This window comes from Haliotis cracherodii, unplaced genomic scaffold, assembly GCF_022045235.1.
Source record: "Haliotis cracherodii isolate W230 unplaced genomic scaffold, xgHalCrac1.p SCAF_22, whole genome shotgun sequence".
Taxonomy (NCBI): Eukaryota; Metazoa; Mollusca; class Gastropoda; order Lepetellida; family Haliotidae; genus Haliotis; species Haliotis cracherodii.
In genome coordinates, this window is record NW_027266278.1 from 5,643,755 (window position 1) to 5,670,076 (window position 26,322).

The 26,322-nt window shown below is 41.9% G+C and overlaps 1 protein-coding gene across 1 annotated transcript; it reads left to right on the plus strand.

Moving 5' to 3' along the window:
- Positions 1–25,471, plus strand: LOC139471241 (dnaJ homolog subfamily C member 11-like). Its single transcript, XM_071253539.1, has 17 exons — positions 1–75; positions 4,614–4,743; positions 8,872–8,945; positions 10,282–10,383; positions 11,165–11,241; positions 12,589–12,763; positions 13,081–13,148; positions 13,591–13,655; positions 14,082–14,206; positions 15,399–15,484; positions 16,510–16,626; positions 17,763–17,918; positions 18,531–18,600; positions 18,922–19,031; positions 22,845–22,938; positions 23,657–23,786; positions 24,546–25,471. Exons 1-17 carry the CDS (start codon positions 1–3, stop codon positions 24,590–24,592), a joined length of 1,701 nt encoding a protein of 566 aa, XP_071109640.1. The 3' UTR covers positions 24,593–25,471.
- Positions 25,472–26,322: the final 851 nt, after the last annotated feature.

Below are 26,322 nucleotides of genomic sequence, written 5' to 3' on the forward strand. Positions count from 1 at the left end.
ATGGCTGCGCCCTTGGAGGACGACGAGGACCCGGTCTCCGAAAACTTTTACTCACTTTTGAATGTATCTACAGATGTAAGAATAATTTCATTTTTTTTAATTACAGGCAACGTAAAGGTTTGAAAATTATTGCTCAAAATCTGAAATCTTATGTGATGTTTAAAACATCTGATGTAATGACAAGATGAGGCACGATTTTTGTTTGAAAACAGATGCAATCGGATTCTTGATTCTCAAAGTTTAACTTAGCAACTTGTTTTACGTTCCTTCCGAAATATGTGCTGTTTTGATTCACGTGTAAAGCATCACCGCTAGCAGCTGGTATGTATGGCCCATGGTCTCGGGTACGTATATTGCAACCTTACTAGGTTATACAATCAAGGTTTCTCAATCAGCTGTTCGTTTTGAATCCTTATCATGGTTATGTAAAGATAGAACAAAACGAATCTTATTATAGCTAGTGTATATCCATACATCTCTATATGTTATACCGCTATAAAGACCAGGAATTGTGTCTATATTCAAATGATGACAACTCAGACAAGAGATGTCAGGGATAGCAGTAGAGTTACCTACCCTTGATTTTAACAGCTCGAGGGTATTTGTTAACTGCAGGTACAGAATCATGCTATTCTTAGCATCTTGGATTTTGGGGTTGTTGCATGTGTTCCACCTTTTAGTGAGTTTTTATGTTGTTATTTTACTAAGGGGATTAGAATCTTCTTTAAAATAAACGTCAGTTTCATCTATGTTTCTATCTTTAGATAATGAAAAAAATATGCAAACCATGCCTGTCTAAAAGGTTCCTATCCTTGGTGTTACCATTTGTTTAATTAGGTGTAAGAGTTATCCATCTTTATGTAGAAAGGAGGTAAATGAATGTTCCAATATCATATCAATTCTTGTCTTCCATGGAGCAATGTGGAGAAAAGTTGTTTTGAGTCAACTGAAGAAAAAGTTATTCAAACTGGAAAAAGGTAACACCAAGCGTCACCATATGTAAGTTTCATGTATTTGGTGTTACCTTGTTACCTGTTATCAGAATCATGACAAAATGTCTTTGGTGTTACTTAATATGTCCTTGGTGTTACCACAAGTCAGCAATTATTAACTTAGAATGGGCAATGGTTAAACATGCCGTGTGACATTGAAATTACTCTTTGATCATATTAACACTTAAACTTGTATTGTTATTAGAACTCTCTAACTTAGAGTTAGATGAAGCTAAATGTCTTTGGTGTTACTTAATATGTCCTTGGTGTTACCGGGGCAGACGGGTAGCCTAGTGGTTAAAGCGTTCGCTAGTCACGCCGAAAACCAAAGTTTGATTCCCAACATGGGTACAATGTGTGAAGCCTATTTCTAGTGTCCCCCGCCGTGATATTGCTGGAATATTGCTAAAAGTGGCGTAAAACCATACTCACTCACTCACTCACTCTCTTGGTGTTAACACAAGTCAGCAAATAAAAACTTTAAAGATAGAGTTAGTGGGTAAAACATGTCTTGTGCCATTATATAAATACAACTCTTAACTACTATTAACACTTAAACTTATGAAAACACTCTGACTTAGGTCCCTGTGTAATCACTAATGTCTTTGGTGTTATACTTAAAATGTCTTTGGTGTTACCACAAGTCAGCAGTATTATCTTCAAAGAAAACGTTGTGAAACAAAAATGTCTGATGCCATTGCAAATATGCAACAGCAACTATCATGACTATATTTCTTACTTATAGATTATTGTAATGTGAAAGAAAAGTCATTATGATTAATGGTGTAACCGTTTTGGGTTTGGTGCTACCAGAGGAAATTGTGAAAATGATTCAGATAAATACACATTGCACATCATGATTTTCAATAAGTACAAAGAACATGTTCAATAAATAAAGAATATTGAAATTATATCAATCGTTTAGTATTTATTTTTTATTTCTGCAAGAGATCAGTAAATATAATGGTTACACCAAGGACAATAAATTTCCGATATATTTAAAATATGGCAAAATTATGTTTCTTTGTATTGGCATAACTTACCCAACTATTTGTTAAGTTTAGAACTTTCTTCTTGAATCACTAAAAGCTGGAATATTTATTTTTTATTTTTGTTAATTCAACAGGACCAAAAGGGGTACAAATTTTGATAATGACCTATAACCCAGCTGTGGTGAAACATGTCTACAGCTGAGATGTTGGCGTCTCCTTTGTTTTCCTCTGGTTAGACAGGCTCGCTGACTTGGTTGATGCATGTCATCGATCCCAATTGCATGGATTGATGCTCATGATATTAATCACTGGATTGTCTGGTCCAGACTCGATTATTTACAGACCGCCGTCATATAGCTGAAATATTGCTGAGTGCGGCGTTAAACAACAAACCAACCAACCAACCAACCAACCTCTGGTTAGGATTAAATATGACTCTTCAACATGTTCAGTACCAAACTCTGGGGCAGTGCTGACCGAGCATGACACCACTGCCACAAGCTTATTTGCATATCATGTGACCAGACTTTTCTCGTGTTTGTAAACAAACACGCTTTTTCTGAAATCTGAACAAACTAATGCAAGTATTATTCCGCACTTTACATATTGTTTGGCACAATTATATAGACATGCTACTTCAACTGTGACAGTGAGGCGTGTGACAATACAGCTATATACATCAAAGTGACTGTATCGCTTGCTCTCACGTAGAGCTTTGATAGCAGCACATGTTTTGCATAATTATATAGATATGGTACTACAACCATGACAACTGCGATGGTGAGGTGCCTGACAATATATATTTGTACATCAAAGTGACCTTCGATGACAGCACGTGGAGCAGTAAATCAATGTAAACATAGGATAACTACGCATATGGAAATACCCGGAAGTTTTTTTTCACGATTTAGGATACTTCACAATGAAAGTTAACCATTCATAAGTTTATCGAGATATGTGGACTTGTCAAAAATGAAACAGATGAAGAACATATGCAGTATCTTGAATAGACTGTAAGATGTGACGAATCGTCACATGGCGCTGGCCTGTGGCAGAGGTACCATACTGGCGGCATCATACTTTGATGGAGTGTGGTTCAGTAAAACGTGCAGGGAATAAGACCACTATGTCAGATGGCCTTGTTTTGTAGACAATACAGTGCAGCCTATTTATATATCCATGTTAGGTTTGTGCTTTTTGTCATGGAACACCGAATACGCTAGTGTTCACTCGAATGGTGTATTTTGTATTATACAGTCAAGTCTCGTTAATCCGACACTCATTATTCGGACAATCAGCTTTATCCAACACTAATGATTGGAACCGATTAAATCAGTGCTATTTAGACCCGTTAATCCAACAGTCTCGCACTCTGACTCCGACACACCTAATTTGCAACGAAGTACCGAAATCACTCATTAATCAGTCTCGTTAATCCGATACAGTGATCAGCGTACGTCATCTGCCCGCGAGTACACAGCCCATGTTTTGATGTGAGACGAGTCTTAAGCTTTGCGATACCAGTTTCAAACTTGCAACTTCCTTTCCACACTATGTTTTTTTAAAGTATTTTGAATCAGTCGTACAGTCCGTAATAGTTGTTTTGTGTTAGCCTTTAGAGGTTGCATGATTAGAAAACATATTCCGGTATCAATGTAACATAACAATATGAATATTTCATTTTTACTTCTTTTTATTTCAGTGTTTGTATTGTTATCTATCGTGTAGTTGTCCGATTTTCGATCACGACGTTGATACTACTTAATTTCGTTTATCTGACATACTCGTTAATCCGACATAATCATATGCAACCGACCATGTTGGATTATCGGGACTTGACTGTATATTCAGTAAGATGTACTGACAGGTAGTACACTGGCGTCTACTGAAGTCCATTGTGACATAGTTACTGTCACAATAGTAAAATGAATAACAGCTAATGTTATGCAAGGGTACTGTAGACAAAAATAAAAGAAGCTTAGATTTATTGCTCTTCACCTTGCAAGCTATAGATGAACCAGACATAAGTGTCATTTGAAAACAGGTTTTTTCAGACAAACTGCAAACCTACAAACTGATTTTGAAAGAAAAAAAAAAATCCTACGTACCTGCCACATTTGTTTTTTTTCAACACTCATATTTTTGTGAGATGGGGTGAGGGGAGGGGTGGGGTGGTACTTGTATTAAAAGAAATAGTTGATTTTTTTAATGGTAGCAATAGTAACCATGATAATAGCTTATGCATGTATGTAGTGCATCTTGTCCAGAAAAACTTACTGATCAAAAGCTCATGGATGGTCCTGGCTAGATTCAGTTGAGGGTGTGGTTGGGGAGCCTGGCGGTTAAAGCGTTCGCTCGTCACGCCAAAGACCTGGGTTCGAATCCTGATATGGGTACAATGTGTGAAGCCCGGTGTCCCCCGCCATGATATTACTGAAATATTGCTAAAAGCGGCGTAAAACAAAACTCACTCACTCACTCACTCACCACACTGCCGACCCTCATGGAGTTTTCATCTTTTTGGGGCAACACATCCCTGCAATTAAGTAGTCGCAGGCTTGTAGACAAGCGGAATTTCAAAGGCTGTAATTATGCTTTGACCATGTGGAAATTGTTACTTTCATTGCAGGCATCAACAGATGAAATCAACTATGCCTTCCGCCGACTAAGCAAGACCTACCACCCAGACAAACACACAGACCCAGTGAAGAAGAAAAAGGCAGAAGTTATATTCAATAAACTTAAACGTGCAAATGAAGGTTTGTTCCCATGTTATGTTGACTTCTGATGGTGGTTGTTGTTAGGTTGTGCTTTGCATGGGGATTCAGGGTTAGAATAGGTCCCCATCAACTTGTGCTTGTCCCCCCTTGGGAATTCAGGGTTAGAATAGTTCCCCATCAACTTCTGCTTGTCTCCCCTTGGGAATTCAGGGTTAGAATAGTTCCCCATCAACTTCTGCTTGTCTCCCCATGGGAATTCAGGGTTAGAATAGGTCCCCATCAACTTCTGCTTGTCTCCCCTTGGGAATTCAGGGTTAGAATAGGTCCCCATCAACTTCTGCTTGTCTCCCCTTGGGAATTCTGGGTTAGAATAGTTCCCCATCAACTTCTGCTTGTCTCCCCTTGAGAATTCAGGGTTAGAATAGTTCCCCATCAACTTCTGCTTGTCTCCCCATGGAGATTCAGGGTTAGAATAGGTCCCCATCAACTTCTGCTTGTCTCCCCTTGGGAATTCAGGGTTAGAATAGGTCCCCATCAACTTCTGCTTGTCTCCCCTTGGGAATTCTGGGTTAGAATAGATCTCCATCAACTTGTGCTTGTCTCCCCTTGGGGATTCAGGGTTAGAATAGGTCTCCATCAACTTCTGCTTGTCTCCCCTTGGGAATTCTGGGTTAGAATAGGTCCCCATCAACTTCTACTTGTCTCCCCTTGGGAATTCAGGGTTAGAATAGGTCCCCATCAACTTGTGCTTGTCTCCCCATGGGGATTCAGGGTTAGAATAGTTCCCCATCAACTTCTGCTTGTCTCCCCTTGGGAATTCAGGGTTAGAATAGGTCTCCATCAACCTGTGCTTGTCCCCCCTTGGGAATTCAGGGTTAGAATAGGTCCCCATCAACTTCTGCTTGTCTCCCCTTGGGAATTCAGGGTTAGAATAGGTCCCCATCAACTTCTGCTTGTCTCCCCATGGGAATTCAGGGTTAGAATAGGTCCCCAGCCACTTCTACTTGTCTCCCCTTGGGGATTCAGGGTTAGAATAGGTCCCCATCAACTTCTGCTTGTCACCCCATGGAGATTCAGGGTTAGAATAGGTCCCCATCAACTTCTGCTTGTCTCCCCTTGGGAATTCAGGGTTAGAATAGGTCTCCATCAACCTGTGCTTGTCTCCCCATGGGGATTCAGGGTTAGAATAGGTCCCCATCAACTTGTGCTTGTCTCCCCTTGGGAATTCAGGGTTAGAATAGGTCTCCATCAACTTGTGCTTGTCTCCCCTTGGGAATTCAGGGTTAGAATAGGTCCCCATCAACTTCTGCTTGTCTCCCCTTGGGAATTCAGGGTTAGAATAGGTCTCCATCAACTTGTGCTTGTCTCCCCTTGGGAATTCTGGGTTAGAATAGGTCTCCATCAACTTCTGCTTGTCTCCCCATGGGGATTCAGGGTTAGAATAGGTCTCCATCAACTTGTGCTTGTCTCCCCTTGGGAATTCAGGGTTAGAATAGGTCTCCATCAACTTCTGCTTGTCTCCCCTTGGGAATTCAGGGTTAGAATAGGTCCCCAGCCACTTCTACTTGTCTCCCCCTTGGGAATTCTGGGTTAGAATAGGTCTCCATCAACTTCTACTTGTCTCCCCTTGTGAATTCTGGGTTAGAATAGGTCTCCATCAACTTGTGCTTGTCTCCCCTTGGGAATTCAGGGTTAGAATAGGTCTCCATCAACTTGTGCTTGTCTCCCCTTGGGGATTCAGGGTTAGAATAGATCTCCATCAACTTGTGCTTGTCTCCCCTTTGGGAATTCAGGGTTAGAATAGGTCCCCATCAACTTCTGCTTGTCTCCCCTTGGGAATTCAGGGTTAGAATAGGTCTCCATCAACTTCTGCTTGTCTCCCCTTGGGAATTCAGGGTTAGAATAGGTCTCCATCAACCTGTGCTTGTCCCCCCTTGGGAATTCTGGGTTAGAATAGGTCCCCATCAACTTCTGCTTGTCTCCCCATGGGGATTCAGGGTTAGAATAGGTCCCCATCAACTTCTGCTTGTCTCCCCATGGGGATTCAGGGTTAGAATAGGTTCCCATCAACTTGTGCTTGTCACCCCTTTGGAATTCTGGGTTAGAATAGGTCCCCAGCCACTTCTACTTGTCTCCCCTTTGGAATTCAGGGTTAGAATAGGTCCCCATCAACTTCTACTTGTCTCCAATTGGGGATTCAGGGTTAGAATAGGTCCCCATCAACCTGTGCTTGTCTCCCCTTGGGAATTCAGGGTTAGAATAGGTCGCCATCAACTTGTGCTTGTTTCCCCTTGGGAATTCAGGGTTAGAATAGGTCCCCAGCCACTTCTACTTGTCTCCCCTTGGGAATTCAGGGTTAGAATAGGTCCCCATCAACTTCTACTTGTCTCCAATTGGGGATTCTGGGTTAGAATAGGTCCCCATCAACTTCTGCTTGTCTCCCCTTGGGAATTCAGGGTTAGAATAGGTCCCCATCAACTTCTGCTTGTCTCCCCTTGGGAATTCAGGGTTAGAATAGGTCCCCATCAACATGTGCTTGTCTCCCCTTGGGAATTCAGGGTTAGAATAGGTCCCCATCATCTTCTGCTTGTCTCCCCATGGGGATTCAGGGTTAGAATAGGTCCCCATCAACTTCTGCTTGTCTCCCCTTGGGAATTCCGGGTTAGAATAGGTCCCCATCAACATGTGCTTGTCTCCCCTTGGGAATTCAGGGTTAGAATAGGTCTCCATCAACTTCTACTTGTCTCCCCTTGGGAATTCTGGGTTAGAATAGGTCCCCATCAACTTCTACTTGTCTCCCCTTGGGAATTCTGGGTTAGAATAGGTCTCCATCAACTTGTGCTTGTCTCCCCTTGGGAATTCAGGGTTAGAATAGGTCCCCATCAACTTGTGCTTGTCTCCCCTTGGGGATTCAGGGTTAGAATAGGTCTCCATCAACTTGTGCTTGTCTCCCCTTGGGAATTCAGGATTAGAATAGGTCCCCATCAACTTCTGCTTGTCTCCCCTTGGGAATTCAGGGTTAGAATAGGTCTCCATCAACTTCTGCTTGTCTCCCCATGGGAATTCAGGGTTAGAATAGGTCTCCATCAACCTGTGCTTGTCCCCCCTTGGGAATTCTGGGTTAGAATAGGTCTCCATCAACTTCTGCTTGTCACCCCATGGAGATTCTGGGTTAGAATAGGTCCCCATCAACTTCTGCTTGTCTCCCCTTGGGAATTCAGGGTTAGAATAGGTCTCCATCAACCTGTGCTTGTCTCCCCATGGGGATTCAGGGTTAGAATAGGTCCCCATCAACCTGTGCTTGTCTCACCTTGGGAATTCAGGGTTAGAATAGGTCTCCATCAACCTGTGCTTGTCTCCCCTTGGGGATTCTGTGTTAGTATGCCCAGAGTAGCACCACATCTTTACACGGGTTGATTTAACTGCTGGCCCATTGGCCTGTGGCCAGTTAAAATTACAAAGGGCTTGCTGAAACGTAAAGTAGATAGACAGTGGGGCCATTAAAATTTCACCCCTTCTCCGTGTATGTTTAATTTTTTTTATTGGATCATCTCGGTAAAATGACAACCGGCCGCCATTTTGTAATGTTGTGTACAAGTACTTCTTTATTTGCTCATAAATCGCCATGAAATGAGGCAAATGGAAGCGGATGCTTTACCATTAGACCACAGAGGCGGTCGGTGGTAGTTTGAAGAAAGGCCAGTAACTTTTTAGAGGAGCATCCCTGCTGGCTACAAACAAATTTGTTGTTAAATCTACCCCTGTTTACATTCAACATGTTCATTGGTTTGTATGTATTGGAGAAAACACTTTCCCTCAGTTTTGGTAGACAGAGCATGCCCTGGGGAGAGGGAAATACCAAGGGGGCGAAGCCTCCGCGGTTTTTCCCGACCTCCAGGGCATGCTCTGTCTACCAAAACCGAGGGAAAGTGTTTTTCCATGCTTATAAACCGAAAAAAGAAACTAAAAACAACATTTATCAACATTTTTATGTTTTTATGTTACAACGTCCCTGTTTATGAGATTTAACCCGACTTGAAAGTAAAACCTCACAATAGGTTTTAATGCCTATAGAAAGAAGTCTCTTACTTTATAGCGATCCCAATGAATAGGTTTATAAGTAGAACACAGATTATCACCATGTGCCTATGTCTCTGTGTCCCCTAGTTTTGAAAGACCGGCACAAGAGGACAATCTATGACATGTATGGAGAGAAAGGTCTGGAGACAGAAGGTTTGGAGGTGAGATAGTTATAGTTATAGTTATAGTTATAGTTATAGTTATAGTTATAGTTATAGTTTATAAGCAAACACAAAGTACTGTGATTGGGTTTCTTGTGTGTCAAATTGTGAATAGCGCTACAATGGAGTTCAGAATTAATTGTTGCATGCAATGATTTTGATTAGGAATTACAGTAAACTACGGTTATAACGAACTCAAGGGGACTACTATGTTTAGTTTGTTATAACCGTAGTTCGTTATAAGCATATATACAGCATAACTACAGCAAATAGTCGGGACTAAAAAGTAAGTTCATTAATCCGTCAGTTCGATATAAGCGTGTTCGTTATAACCATAGTTTACTCTGTTTTCTTTTAAATTGAAAAGAAAATTTTATGTGACAGTCAGACAACCCAACCTTGGCTATTGTTAATATTGTGAAAAAGGAGATGTCTCACATCAGAACTGCTTTAACAAATGTGGTGATAGTTTTCATGAATGTTTGTAACCATGGTTACCCAATGATTATTGAGATCGTACTGTCCTCTCACAAACAAAATACACAGCTAATAACCAGCCATACATTAACCAGCCCCATGAGGATTCTAGGTTTGAATTAGTGTCGGGCATCCTATGTTTATTGTGCATGTTGACTTCATGGATCGATAACTTGGTCGAGAGCATGTCAACATACCCTGAATGTGTCAACTGTTGGTCACAGAGCTCCATATAAATTTTTGAGCAATTGAGTTTTTACTCTTGGTTTCTATTTTAATTAGGTTATTACATTTTTCATTGGGTAGCCAATATGTTTTCACTCACCTATTCATCACACTTTTGGGTTTTTCCCCCAAAGAGTGAACATTTTAAGATTTAAAAAAACATGAAATAAAGTTTTTGATGTATATAACCATGATAACTGTTCTAAATATATAGGCTTAATTGGAAAGTAAATTAGCTCGTAACTGTGTTTCGGAAATTAGCTCCTTTGTACGCATGCTAAAAAATCTTCATTGGGTATTTACGTGTGCTGTTTTCAAACTATTTACACATTTGAGTTTTTCATTTAATGAATGCGTTTCTGTACGCAAGTTAATTGAAATTAATTGGGTTTTGAATATTTTTTATGGGTATTTTATGCCAATACGTAGCTTATCTGTAGCTCTGCGGTCATTATATCAATCACTGGATTGTCTGGTCAAGATTTGATTATTTACAGGCTAACATAAAAAAACAAGACATTCAGCTCATTTCGAATGTACCTGCTTAGAAACAGTGTGCTGTCTTTGTTCTTAATGTCCTTGGGGTTTGTCATTCATTTAATTGAATTGATCCAATTTCTGATTTGCCAACCAGGTTATATCGCGGACCAAGTCTCCAGCTGAGATTATTGCGGAGTATGAGCGTCTCCAGCGGGAGAGAGAGGAGAGACGACTTCAACAGAGAACAAACCCCAGGGTGAGTGTCAATACCCCTCCATACATTCTTGCTATTCATATTACCACCCCATTCATACAACCTCCCATCCATATAACCTCCCATCCATATGACCTCCCATCCATATGACCTCCCATCCATATGACCTCCCATCCATATGACCTTTCATCCATACAGCCTTCAATCCATATGACCTTCCATCCATATGACCTTCTATCCATTTGACCTTCTATCCATTTGACCTTCTATCCATATGACCTCCCATCCATATGACCTCCCATCCATATGACCTTCTATCCATATGACCTTCTATCCATTTGACCTTCCATCCATATGACCTACCATCCATATGACCTTCTATTCATATGACCTATCCATATGACCTTCTATTCATATGACCTATCCATATGACCTTCCATCCATATTACCTACCATCCATATGACCTTCTATTCATATGACCTTCTATTCATATGCCCTATCCATTTGACCTTCTATCCATTTGACCTTCCATCCATATGACCTACCATCCATTTGACCTTCTATTCATATGACCTTCTGTTCATATGACCTATTCATATGACCTTCTATCCATATGACCTCCCATCCATATGACCTTCCATCCATATGACCTTCCATCCATATGACCTTCCATCCATATGACCTTCTATCCATATGACCTTCTATCCATATGACCTACCATCCACATGACCTACCATCCATATGACCTTCTATCCATACAACCTGCCGATATTTGATTCCAGTTTGCTGACATTGCCAATATCTTGTTTCTTATGCTTCCAGGGAAACGTGACTGTGGGAATCAATGCTACTGATCTGTTTGACAGTTATGGCAGCTATGACTCAGACCCTGACTATGGGTATGTATAGGAAATAATTCTGCCGAATTTCCACTGGCTTGAGTATGTGTGGGTAGTCAGGTCGTCACTCGTCAGATCCAAGACCCAAATTCAAATCCTCACATGGGTACAATGTGTAAAGCCTGTTGTCTTTGGAATTGATTTGATACTGCTGGAAAGCATCTGAAAGAAGCCATTCTGTATATAAATTTGTCCGTGTGAGATGACTGCATCATCATCTTTCTCATCATTCTGAGCCAAGGTATCCTTTTTCCGCTATAGTGGTCTACACTTGTCAAAAGTGGTGACTCTGCAATACTGGGCAGAATGAGCATTTATACTCCCATGTTATATTCCCTGTAGACAGAGAACTATGGTAGATATACTCCATGTTATATTCCCTGTAGACAGAGAACTATGGTAGATATACTCCATGTTATATTCCCTGTAGACAGAGAACTATGGTAGATATACTCCATGTTATATTCCCTGTAGACAGTGCACTACGGTAGATATACTCCATGTTATATTCCCTTCAGACAGAGCACTACTGTAGATATACTCCATGTTATATTCCCTGTAGACAGAGAACTATGGTAGATATACTCCATGTTATATTCCCTGTAGACAGAGCACTATGGTAGATATACTCCATGTTATATTCCCTTCAGACAGAGCACTACAGTTGATATACTCCATGTTATATTCCCTGTAGACAGAGCACTACGGTAGATATACTCCATGTTATATTCCCTTCAGACAGAGCACTTCAGTAGATATACTCCATGTTATATTCCCTGCAGACAGAGCACTATGGTAGATATTCTCCATGTTACATTCCCTTCAGACAGAGCACTACGGTACATAAACTCCCATGTTATATTCCCTGTAGACAGAGCACTCTGGTAGATATACTCCATGTTATATTCCCTGTAGACAGAGCACTATGGTACATAAACTCCCATGTTATATTCCCTGTAGACAGAGCACTCTGGTAGATATGCTCCATGTTATATTCCCTGTAGACAGAGCACTATGGTACATAAACTCCCATGTTATATTCCCTGTAGACAGAGCACTACGGTAGATATACTCCCATGTTATATTCCCTGTAGACAGAGCACTCTGGTAGATATACTCCATGTTATATTCCCTGTAGACAGAGCACTACGGTAGATATACTCCCATGTTATATTCCCTGTAGACAGAGCACTCTGGTAGATATTCTCCATGTTATATTCCCTGCAGACAGAGCACTATGGTAGATATACTCCATGTAGACAGATCACTGTGGTAGATATACTCCATGTTATATTCCCTGTAGACTGAGCACTCCGGTACATATTCTCCATGTTATATTCCCTTCAGACAGAGCACGATGGTGGAAATGAGCAGTATGAGTATCTCCCAGTCTGTGGAGTGTCCGCTGACAGTGAAAGATACCGCCATCATCTCGGGGAATCTCTCAACACAGAATGGAACCGGTACAGGGGCGTTTCTAGCTTCATGGCGGAGACTGACATCAGACAAAGGATGGATGGAGGCAAGTAGCTCAAACAGTGTAGTCATTTACCCTCATTTAGTAGATTTAGAACTATTTATCACATGGGTGGTACATTGAGATACTTTCCAGATAAAACGGGTAATATAGGATTATATGCTTGGATTATATAACTGGTACTGGGCAATTGTTTTTCCTGTAATCGAGGTGAAACGATGCCCACCATGATATGTCATTCAGAAAATTAACGTTTTCAAGTTTCCATTGTATTCATTTCTATTGTGTACAGTTTTGTAAAATGGATGTTGTGTATTCTCTGATGGAGATGGCAATATTTTGAAATGTAAATATTATTTCAGGTCGAGACTGTGTTTGGAAATGGGCTGGGGGGAAGTATTAAAGGATTTCGCCAGTTGACCCGAAGATGGTAAGATACCAGAATGTTTGTGGTGACATTTCCTAATGTAACTGTTGATCTCTGGCAACAAGAGATTTCACTTGAGAACATACTGTCTACAAGATGGGTTAAGGATGTCTACTTGTAGGACATTGTGTTTTGTTGAACTGCTCTACATGGCTCTGTGGTGATGTTTGTGTGATACTTACTAAGTGTACTTTGCATTACCTTGTGCTATAGAAAGCACAGTGATTCCGGTATTTGACCTTGACCTACAAATCTAAGGGTCAATAAATAATAACAAGGGTTCTTTGAGGATTTATGAGGATCTTGTAAAGTAATGAAATGGTGTAGACAGATGGAACAATCTATTATATTATTTGCAGGTTGCTGCCTTGCACCATGCTTTCAAAAGTCATTCCCTGGGATCCAAAGCTTCTCTGGGATTCAATGGTTTTATCTTATCTTTCAGTTACGGCACCTGTGCAGCATCTCTACAGGGGACATCGCGAACACTCCGGCCAGTCCTCTCATCAAGTAAGTCAGGCTCCCTGTGCAACAGAGAGGAATCCGGCCATCGGAACTGAAAAAGCTTCTAAGCTGAAAATATGTAATGAGCATTTATGACACATTTTAGCCTTGCCTCCATACTGCACAAAAAAGATGTTCAAGAACACCTGATTCTTATCTTATCTGATTTTCAATAAGTTTTGCATGTTTTTAGTTCTGCAGATTCTATATCATACCTCATCCTTCAAAGTTATTGGTACAACAATTCCTTTTTTCGGGGTGATTGGCTAGCCTAGTGGTTAATGTGTTCGCTCGTCATGCCAAAGACCCAGGTTTGATTCCTGACATGGGTACAATGTGTTAAGCCCATTTCTGGTGTCCCCCGCCATGATATTGCTGGAATATTGCTCAAAGCAGTGTAAAACCTTACTCACTCACTATTCCTTTTTTCAGCAATAGCATATCAGTTCGACCGGCATCTTCAAGGTCGTATGACATGGAACATGGGCTTCCAGTCGTCCATGACGACCGCCATGGTGTATGACTCTCAACAGTATCATAGCGCACTGGTGTTGATGGTGGGTAGTCCACATGTTGTAACTTGATTCATTAGTGATGAAAAATAGTATCTGAACTAAGTAACTGTACATTGGCAAAATAATTACATTTTATGACAAGACTGATTTTTACTCGACTCTGGAACTAAGAAGAGTTATCTCCCCTTGTCAAATTATCAGCCAGAAGAAACATACTAAATACAATGCTCCATTATACTTACCAAAAACATTTCTTTCATCTTTTGGCCTGGTAAACTTGACATTGCCCAATCCTGGCAGGCCTCAAAGTTGCAACTAAAACGGTGGCCAATGCAACCTAAATTTCAATTTGTCTACTGTCTAAAATTCAAAGGTAGCCAAATAAGTACCTTCAAAAATATTTTGTGGCGACTAAATTCTATTGCTACACATATGTAGACGCAAAAATAAACATGTCTGCCACTAATTGTACTCGCAAACAATTCCTAAAGTCAACAATGAACCAAAATACATAAATATTATTGTAGTTAGTACTTTATTTTAGTTGACAATGCTCAATGGAGAAGCAAGGAGATGCCTATATAATCTAGTAACATAAATTGTGTCATTCTTCAAGTCACAAGTAACAAAAATCAAGTACAGTTTCAACTAATAAACAATTCTGAGACAAATGCTATAACATGTACATATTATAATAGTTATTTGATAAAAGATTATTTCAAATGCTAATGGCTACCTACAATATTGGCTTGACTTCTTGATTTTACCACTGGCTACCTTGAAAAAAATACTTGTAGCCGTATGGCTCCTTGGCAAAAATTTAAACTTTGAGGCCTGCATGGTTTAATCACACGAGACATGAACTTCATAGAAGACACAATTTATGGATAGCAACGCCTATAATATACTATTTAAGCCGTGTTTCTGTATAGATCCGCATACTGTTGTCAAGCAAGACATGGAGCTAATATACTAAGCATATTAAGGAATTTATTCTCAAAAAATTGTGTCTACTTTGTCTTTCATCGAATTCCAAGAAATGCTAAAAAGAAGGATGAACTTTGTAACATTGTGTTAGGTGACTCAATGAAATAGACTATTTGACAAGGTGAGCCAGTAATGCTAAACACTAGGCCATGTTAAGATTTGTTTTGCTGAAAAGAATTACCAAGAGGATGGATGATACTGTAGATGATGTTGGTTTGATAACATGAGGTTCTTGTCTTGTATGTAGATGGGCATGAGGAAGGCGTGGCATGTTCAGGCCAGCGTGACGAGGAAGTTCCAGGAGCACGAGGCCAAACTCAGAGTTGCTGTAAAGTAAGTAAACAGGACTCACTCACTCACTCACTCACTCACTCACTCACTCACCCACCCACCCACCCACTCACTCACTCACTCACTCACCCACCCACCCACTCACTCACTCACTCACTCACTCACCCACCCACCCACCCACCCACCCACCCACCCACCCACCCACCGACTCACTCACTCACTCACCCACCGACTCACTCACCCACCCACCGACTCACTCACTCACTCACTCACCCACCCACCGACTCACTCACTCACTCACTCACCCACCGACTCACTCACTCACTCACTCACTCACTCACTCACCCACCCACCGACTCACTCACTCACCCACCGACTCACTCACTCACTCACCCACCCACCGACTCACTCACTCACCCACCGACTCACTCACTCACTCACCCACCCACCGACTCACTCACTCGCCCACCCACCCTCCGACTCACTCACTTCCTCACTCACTCACTCACTCACTCACCCACCCAGACCCACCCACCGACTCACTCACTCACTCACTCACTCACTCACAAAGAGATTAATTTGGCGTTGGATCATGGGGAAAAGTCATTTGATTTAAGTTAAACTCCACGATTTCCTGGTCCTTCTTTCATGTCTATGTCTATTGCTTGTCATAATGGATGACGGTGCGGTCGGGTATCCTAGTGGTTAAAGCGTTCACTTGCCACACCGAAGACCCGGGTTCGATTCCCCACATAGGTACAATGTGTGAAGTCCATTTCTGGTGTCCCCTGCTATGATATTGCTGGAATATTGCAAAAAGGCGTAAAACCATACTCACTCAATCACTCATAATGGGGGATTTAATTAGATGGACTCTGTGGCATGACTGTTTGTGTCGTGTTGCCATGATGTTTGTTCATGTTTTCTATCACAGAGTTTCCTCATCCAAAATTGATTATCTAGAGGCCACCATGATTCAGATGGAATATTGTAGACTGCAGAGTTAGACAATATTCACATATTTGTAGCCCTGTCGTTATTTTGAATCTCAATTTTTTTCATTTCAGAATTGGTTCCCATGGTTACCTACTAGAGTATGGTTTTGAGAAGAAGATCACCCAGTTCAGCTTCTTGGGCGCCACCATGGGAATCAGCCTCCCCCACGGCATCCATCTCCGAGTCAAGTCAGTACACACCATACTTCCTTCTGAAGATCCGGGGTAGAATAGGTCTTCAGCAAACCATGCTTGCTGTAAAAGGCGACTATGCTTGTCGTAAGAGGTGACTAACGGGATCGGGTGGTCAGGCTCACTGACTTGGGTGATGCATGTCATCAATCCCAATTGCGTGGATCGATGCTCATGATGTCAATCACTGGATTGTCTGGTCCAGACTCGATTATTTACAGACCACCGTCATATAGCTGGAATATTGTGCTGTGTGTGGCGGTAAACAACAAACTAACAAACAACTGTAGAAATTCCATGGGAATTCTGCTTGAATAGGTTCCCAGCAACCTGTGTTTGTTATATGGGGTGGCATAATGGACCAGGTGGTCAGCCTCCCTGGCCTGCTTGACTACATGCCCACATGCCCACATGCCCACATGCCCACTGCTCACTGGATTATCGTTTCTTGATGTCGGTTCTCGAGCAGGTCTTAAAAACCGTTCAATATTTCTTCAACAAACTTAGATAGGTCTTGTGGTGAACTGGTGTTTGGGTTTTTATGAAAAAAACAATTTGAGTTTGCATGGAGACAAGTTTGACTTAGCCTGGAAATAGTGGTAGTGTTCATTTCCATGCAGATCTTGAAATCTGTACCTTTTTTCTTCTCCAAACTTGCCACATAGATGGCTCTGTTGGTGAACTGGTGCCTTTTGGTTGTTTGAGATTTTCAGAAAATGTATTGTTCGAGTTTGGATGGCAACAACTTTGACTTAGGCTGGAAATGTCAGTCGTGTTTGTCTCCAGAGCAGATCTTGAAAACGGTACAATAATGCTTTTTGATAGTTTCCATGGCAACGAGTTACAGAAATAACTAGTAGACATATTCACAACAAGTGTTTACCAGTTACTTTGGTCCTTTGCTGCCCATTTTTCCCTAAATGTTTCCAGGAACATATGAAATGAATGATATTACTTGAAGGCGTCTTGGGAATCCATATAGATTCAGAATAATGAGAACGTTCCTCTGAAATTAATTTGACAGGAATATCTTGTTAAAAGGGTTGCAGAATTAAACTCTTTCAATTAGGGTGGAACTGATGTCTTGGTTATTTGGTACATCATGTAAAGGTGGAAAATAATCTTGTTTGCAGATTGTTCCGCGGTACTCAGACATTCTTGTTCCCAATCCACCTCTCCGAGACATTGTCCCCAGCGGCAGTATTCTATGGAACAGTCCTTCCTGTGATTGCCTTCTTTGTTGTCCGCAACCTCATCGTCAACCCCTTCTTGAGACAGCAGAAAGAAAAGTAAGTTGACACTCTTGTCCTCGCCACATGAAATAAAAAACGAAATATCACGATGATTAATTAATTAATTGATGATGAGTGCTTATACAAATAAAGTGAAAACAAGCCATTCCACCAATATGGAATTTTACTTACAGTAATGTAAAAATTTGCAAAGTACGCTTTTCAAGAAATGTCAATTTTTGTAGCGATAAACATCATCATTGAGTTTTGATATCGTAGTTTCAATCTGGGTAAGAATCGATAGTCGGGTGACTGCAAGCGGTTATAATCAGCAGTGTCTTGGTCAGTAGCGCATTAAATATTACATCTGCGCATGTATTTTTTCTTCAGTTCGTCTTGGTAATGTACGTAGACTGCACATACTGCTAAATATAGTGGCTCGCAGACCTCGGAGTTGTAGGGGTTTGATGCGGTTGTGTAGACTGAGGGAGTTAGAGAGGTTTGATGCAGTTGTGTAGACTGAGGGAGTTAGAGAGGTTTGATTCAGTTGTGTAGACTGAGGGAGTTAGAGAGGTTTGATGCAGTTGTGTAGACTGAGGGAGTTAGAGAGGTTTGATGCAGTTGTATAGACTGAGGGAGTTAGAGAGGTTTCATGCGGTTGTGTTTCAGGGAGCTGGAGAAGACGAGAAAGGAACACTCAGAGAAACTGGCTCAGAGGAAAACAGAGGCTGAGGCTGCCGTGAGTAGACAGACAGGGCTTGGGTGGGCTTCTCAGTTGTGCCAGGAATACCTGGCAGGGGTTCCATACCCGGACGTACCTCAATAACGATCCGTGTGTTTCAGCACCATGTGCATTCTCGTGGATTCGCCAGAGCTGACCTGTGTCACTTTGTGGTTTCCTTCCACCATGCTCTCACATCCTGTGATAAAACTTGAGAAATAAAGATTTGATGAGCTCATTACTTTTTTGCTCACCTGTAGCATCACTTACTCTTTGCCCTTTCTCTAGGTAATTTATTAAACCTTTTTAAAGCTCAGCATATCCCCATGTGTTGTGTAGGTGGAGCTGATGAAGGAGACAGTGGAGAGGAGTCTGGAGGCAGAGGAGAAGAAGGGAGGTCTGGTCATCATCAAGGGGCTGTACGGCAAGCTCATCACTGACGATGATGGGTACGTTACACGCGGAGGGGGATCAGGAGGATCTGGCTTAAATTGCCATGTCAGAACTTAAATGTCAACCTTATTCTGGGTCAGGAGATTTCTTGGGTAGTTAGTTTAGGAGATAAGCAAGATATTTTTTTTTATTATGATTTGATATGTGTTTGCTGACAATTGATATTGTCTTCAGTCATATCTTGTATTGATGGCTTACTCAGTCATTTTACCTCTAATGATTTAGCTGTCATGATATTGCTGAATCATAGATGCAGCCACACCCACATACTCACTGACTATCTTTTACAAGCTCCACTCACTGCCTGTATCTGTTATAAGCTCTACCCACTCACTGACTGTATCTGTTATAAGCTCGACCCACTCTGTGACTGTATCTGTTATAAGCTCGACCCACTCTGTGACTGTATCTGTTATAAGCTCGACCCACTCTGTGACTGTATCTGTTATAAGCTCGACCCACTCTCTGACTGTATCTGTTACAAGCTCCACCCACTCTCTGACTGTATCTGTTACAAGCTCCACCCACTCACTGACTGTATCTGTGACAAGCTCCACCCACTCTCTGACTGTATCTGTTACAAGCTCCACCCACTCACTGACTGTATCTGTTACAAGCTCCACCCACTCACTGACTGTATCTGTTACAAGCTCCACCCACTCTCTGACTGTATCTGTTACAAGCTCCACCCACTTAATGACTGTATCTGTTACAAGCTCCACCCACTCACTGACTGTATCTGTTATAACCTTGACCCACTCTTTGACTATCTGTTACAAGCTCCACCCACTCACTCACTGTATCTGTTACAAGCTCCACCCACTCACTGACTGTATCTGTGACAAGCTCCACCCACTCTGACTGTATCTGTTACAAGCTCCACCCACTCTCTGACTGTATCTGTTACAAGCTCCACCCACTCACTGACTGTATCTGTGACAAGCTCCACCCACTCACTGACTGTATCTGTTACAAGCTCCACCCACTCACTGACTGTTTTTGTTACAAGCTCCACCCACTCTCTGACTGTATCTGTGACAAGCTCCACCCACTCACTGACTGTATTTGTTACAAGCTCCACCCACTCACTGACTGTATTTGTTACAAGCTCCACCAACTCACTGACTGTTTTTGTTACAAGCTCCACCCACTCTCTGACTGTCTGTGACAAGCTCCACCCACTCACTGACTGTATCTGTTACAAGCTCCACCCACTCACTGACTGTATCTGTTACAAGCTCCACTCACTCACTGACTGTATCTGTTACAAGCTCCACTCACTCACTGACTGTATCTGTTACAAGCTCCACCCACTCTCTGACTGTATCTGTTACAAGCTCCACTCACTCACTGACTGTATCTGTTACAAGCTCCACCCGCTCACTGACTGTATCTGTTACAAGCTCCACCCACTCACTGACTGTATCTGTTACAAGCTCCACCCGCTTAATGACTGTACCTGTTACAAGCTCTACCCACTCACTGACTGTATCTGTTACAAGCTCCACCCGCTTAATGACTGTATCTGTTACAAGTTCCACCCGCTTAATGACTGTATCTGTGACAAGCTCCACCCACTTAATGACTGTATCTGTTACAAGCTCCACTCACTGACTGTATCTGTTACAAGCTCCACTCACTGACTGTATCTGTTACAAGCTCCACTCACTCACTGACTGTATCTGTTACAAGCTCCACTCACTAACTGTATCTGTTACAAGCTCCACCCACTCACTGACTGTATCTGTTACAAGCTCCACCCACTCTCTGACTGTATCTGTGACAAGCTCCACCCACTCTCAGACTGTATCTGTTACAAGCTCCACCCACTCACTGACTGTATCTGTGACAAGCTCCACCCACTCTCTGACTGTATCTGTTACAAGCTCCACCCACTCTCTGACTGTATCTGTTACAAGCTCCACCCACTCACTGACTGTATTTGTTACAAGCTCCACCCACTCTCTGACTGTATCTGTTACAAGCTCCACCCACTCTCTGACTGTATCTGTTACAAGCTCCACCCACTCTCTGACTGTATCTGTGACAAGCTCCACCCACTCTCAGACTGTATCTGTTACAAGCTCCACCCACTCTCTGACTGTATCTGTTACAAGCTCCACCCACTCTCTGACTGTATCTGTGACAAGCTCCACCCACTCTCAGACTGTATCTGTTACAAGCTCCACCCACTCACTGACTGTATCTGTGACAAGCTCCACCCACTCTCTGACTGTATCTGTTACAAGCTCCACCCGCTCACTGACTGTATCTGTTACAAGCTCCACCCACTCACTGACTGTATCTGTTACAAGCTCCACCCGCTTAATGACTGTACCTGTTACAAGCTCTACCCACTCACTGACTGTATCTGTTACAAGCTCCACCCGCTTAATGACTGTATCTGTTACAAGTTCCACCCGCTTAATGACTGTATCTGTGACAAGCTCCACCCACTTAATGACTGTATCTGTTACAAGCTCCACTCACTGACTGTATCTGTTACAAGCTCCACTCACTGACTGTATCTGTTACAAGCTCCACTCACTCACTGACTGTATCTGTTACAAGCTCCACTCACTAACTGTATCTGTTACAAGCTCCACCCACTCACTGACTGTATCTGTTACAAGCTCCACCCACTCTCTGACTGTATCTGTGACAAGCTCCACCCACTCTCAGACTGTATCTGTTACAAGCTCCACCCACTCACTGACTGTATCTGTGACAAGCTCCACCCACTCTCTGACTGTATCTGTTACAAGCTCCACCCACTCTCTGACTGTATCTGTTACAAGCTCCACCCACTCTCTGACTGTATCTGTTACAAGCTCCACCCACTCACTGACTGTATTTGTTACAAGCTCCACCCACTCTCTGACTGTATCTGTTACAAGCTCCACCCACTCTCTGACTGTATCTGTTACAAGCTCCACCCACTCTCTGACTGTATCTGTGACAAGCTCCACCCACTCTCAGACTGTATCTGTTACAAGCTCCACCCACTCTCTGACTGTATCTGTTACAAGCTCCACCCACTCTCTGACTGTATCTGTGACAAGCTCCACCCACTCTCAGACTGTATCTGTTACAAGCTCCACCCACTCACTGACTGTATCTGTGACAAGCTCCACCCACTCTCTGACTGTATCTGTTACAAGCTCCACCCACTCTCTGACTGTATCTGTTACAAGCTCCACCCACTCTCTGACTGTATCTGTTACAAGCTCCACCCACTCACTGACTGTATCTGTTACAAGCTCCACCCACTCACTGACTGTATCTGTTACAAGCTCCACTCACTCACTGACTGTATCAGTTACAAGCTCCACCCACTCACTGACTGTATCAGTTACAAGCTCCACCCACTCACTGACTGTATCAGTTACAAGCTCCACCCACTCACTGCCTGTAACTGTTACAAGCTCCACCCACTTAATGACTGTATCTGTTACAAGCTCCACCCACTTAATGACTGTATCTGTTACAAGCTCCACCCACTTAATGACTGTATCTGTTACAAGCTCCACCCACTTAATGACTGTATCTGTTACAAGCTCCACCCGCTTAATGACTGTATCTGTTACAAGCTCCACAGGGCCATGGGGTAGCCTAATAGTTAAAGCGTTCGCTTGTCACGCTGAAGTCCCGAGTTTGATTCCCGACATGGGTACAATGTATGAAGCCCATTTCTGTTGTCCCCCGCCGTGATGCTGCTGGAATATTGCTAAAAGCGGCGTAAAACCATACTCACCCTCACTACAAGGTCCACCCACTTACTGACGGTATCTGACGGTATCTTTTTCCAGGGAGCTGATTGACAGAGAGTGTTTAGATGTCAGCATCCCTCTCCAGGCTCTGGTCAAGGAGTCCAAATTGATCCTCCCAGAGAACACAACAAAGGTAGGCTTGACCTCTCTGTGTGGGTGGCCCTGAAAGAGTAATTGTCCATCACCTGTTTGCCTGGTGAGGCAAACAAAATACAGATTTGTTGGCCACAATGGCTGCTGAATATGAATATTTCATGAGCAGATTCAAGAAGAGCAAACTGTCGGTTGTTACTTGGCTAAACAAACACTCCAGCTCTCATCCACTGGTTTGTTTCCGCAATAAACTCGACACAACTCGACACAATCAGTCTGTGTCATAAATTATTGTTGGATACTGTTGTGAAAGGATAAGGTATGCTTCATTATAACAAATAACATGTTTGATTGTTTGTTGTTTAATGCCCTACTCAGCAATATTCAAGCTGTACGACAGCGGTATGTAAATCATCGAGTCTGGACCAGAAAATCCAGTGATTGACATCGTGAGCATTGATCCACGCAATTGGGATCGATGACATGCATCAACCAAGTCAGCGATCCTGACCACCCGATCCCGTTAGTCGCCTCTTACGACAAGCATAGTCGCCTTTTGCAGCTAGCATGGGTTGCTGAAGACCTATTCTACGCCGGATCTTCATGGGTCCAATTAACATGTAACGACATATATATATAGTGGAAAAAAATAGCTTTGATAAAAACCCACTTGAATGTGTGAATATATTTGGGGAAAAGCTCGCAAGTGCTAAATGACGAATGTAGCGTTGTGACTTACCACTGTTTTCATGTTACAGAGTGGCCTGCCAGGGTTCTATGACCCGGTGATTGGGGAGACAAAGACACTGTTTATCAGGTACAAGTTCCGACACCGGTTCCATCAAGTCACCCTCGCAGACACAGAACCAATCAGGCTTCCCCAGCAGAGTAAGTACCTCTTGTGTCAAATTCAGGCTTGTCTGGTGGGAGTCTGTCCCCTTAGTTTTGTGGGAGTGCCCTTTGTGTGGCCATTGCAGAATTCTAGATAACTTTTTGAGCAATTGAGTTTTTACTCGAAGGTTTCTAGTTTAATTGGGTTATTACATTTTTCATTGGGTAACCAATATTTTTCCACTCATCTATTCATCACTCTTTTGAGTTTTTTCAAAGCATTTTGAGATTTAAAAAAAAATGAAATAATGTTTTAGATGTATATAACGGTTCTAAATATAGGCTTGACTCGGAAAGTAAATTAGCTCGTAATTGTGTTTCGGAAAGTAGCTGAAAAAGCATGCGTCATACTAAAAGACGTTAAAAGGTGGTACTTGTTGTTACCCTGCCTGGCGCTCGGCATTAAGGGGCTAAAACAAGGACTGGTCGGCCCGAAGTCAGTATACTGTGTCTGAGTGTGGTATTCATGTTAAACTGCGGCATGGTATCTCAATGAGCTAGCACTATATATTGGCATCAGTCTGGACTGTAACAAGCAGCCACACACACACACACACACGTGCATGCACGTTGCTATGTAAGTGCAATAATCTTGCACCCGATGTTAAACCCAATTTCACCTCACTTCACCTTAATTATTTACAGGCCACTATGACATAGAAGGAATAGTGCCGACTGCGGCATGAAATAGCAGACATCCATTTTCAACTGAACAAAATGTACACCAGAAGTAAATGTAATGCGTTTTTCTTCCAGAGCATCTAATCAAGGACGAGCTTACATCATCATCTTCAAGATCTTGACGCTCGGAAGCAGCATCATTTGTACAGAGTGTGACTGAAGCCAGTGCATGAGTGAGTGTGAATGTCGACGGTTGTGTGATTGTGTAACCTGCTGTGATCTGCCAAGGTACTAACAGAGAACCCAGCTCACTCCTGCCAACCTGCATCGACCTCCCTCTTATTCCAGGGCGACATCTTCCTCATCAGGATAAATAACTCTTTGGAGCACTTGACCAAATAACATGAGACTTGCAATAAGATACCCACAAATGAATGTTCTCTTGCTCGAAGGATATCCATACGGGAACTATATTCAATCTCAGATCAGGAATTGGTCTAGATAGTGCAAGGTGAGCTATATGTGAAACTGGGAACCTGCCGTGAGTCTAGTCTTGTAAACATTAGTGCGTTAGTGGTTTTCCGCTGTAGTGGAGACGTAGGATAGGGAAGGGGGTGGTGTGGCAACATGGAGATTCTATGAAACCGAGGGACAAACTTTTGGAACAGTTATTTTCGGAGAAAATTCCAGGCCCCCACCCCTCTTGAACATCCTAAAGGTACCAAGGATGTTAATCTGTTTAACATTGAAATAACTCTTCTCTGGAACATGAGGATGAGTAAAATGAGCAGAATATTGAGATACAGGAACTGAACTGTACAATGTTGTCATCTTGCTGGAAATAGAGTGTTACAGTTAGGCCAGGCATTTTTTATGTTTAGGATTACGGATTTCTCAGCCCAAAGTCCAGGGGTTGGAGAAAAAAAAGTAAGCCAGATGCATTTTTTTAAAAATGCAGAATGCCTCTGCCATACTTTCTGAACATATTCTGTGCTCAAAAGACTGCCATTTGTAACGATTAAGCCCCTTGTAACAATAAAAATTCTGCCACTTACAACACGGACAATTGTCAAGGGAGACTATTCATGTTTGGCTTTGAGATCAATAAAGATCAATTATGTATCTCTTTACTAGTTTACAACGGTAAATCCATATGTTTTTTTTTAAAAGGTGATGATAACATATAAAATAACTGACTACGTGGCTTTGGGCGGGGAAAACAAAATGGAAATCTGATTTATTTATTTTTACATTTTCTCAAAAATACGAAATATATAAAACGCCTGGCCTTATAATGAATATTTGTGAAATGCAAGGTACATCTAGACGAGGCCACCGAGATGTTCGACTATATCTTCCTTCGATTGCATGTTTGTATGAATTGTCAGGCATTGAAACATTAGTTGGAATTGAGGTAGAATCAAACCTAATGTAAAATATTATTGAAAATGAATCAAATTTTTAAGTTCATTTTGTTGCCCGTTTTTTTGTGAATGTTGTTTGGTTATAGGTATTGTTAAACTATTTTTGTATTTAATTTTAAATCAAAACCTTGTTTGTTGATCAGTGTTACATATTTAAGCAACTGTCGGTCAGTGATGTCATATTTGCACTAGAACTGTCAGAAACAAAGCAGGAATCTCATATCTGTTCAGGATTTAAGTATTGAAGTATGAATTGTGTTATATACAGCGACCGTTGGGTAGCCAAGTGGTTAAAGCATTCGCTCGTTACACCAACTGTTGGGTTCGATTCCCTACATGGGTACTACGTGTGAAGCCCATTGCTGGAATATTGTTGCAAGCAGCGTGAAACCATACATACTCACTCTCATATACAGCGAAAATCTATCTCAACAGTACTGTCCTCTATAATATTGTCTAGATCGACAAATTTCTCGCTAAAATTATTT

What these genes read in the sequence shown, in the direction of transcription:
- LOC139471241 (XM_071253539.1), top strand. Translation starts at nt 1, where the DNA reads ATGGCTGCGCCCTTGGAGGACGACGAGGACCCGGTCTCCGAAAACTTT. An exon ending in ATAGCGCACTGGTGTTGATG is followed by an intron (nt 14,207 to 15,398) that starts GTGGGTAGTCCA and finishes TCTTGTATGTAG; the next exon opens with ATGGGCATGAGGAAGGCGTG. An exon ending in CTCATCACTGACGATGATGG is followed by an intron (nt 19,032 to 22,844) that starts GTACGTTACACG and finishes ATCTTTTTCCAG; the next exon opens with GGAGCTGATTGACAGAGAGT.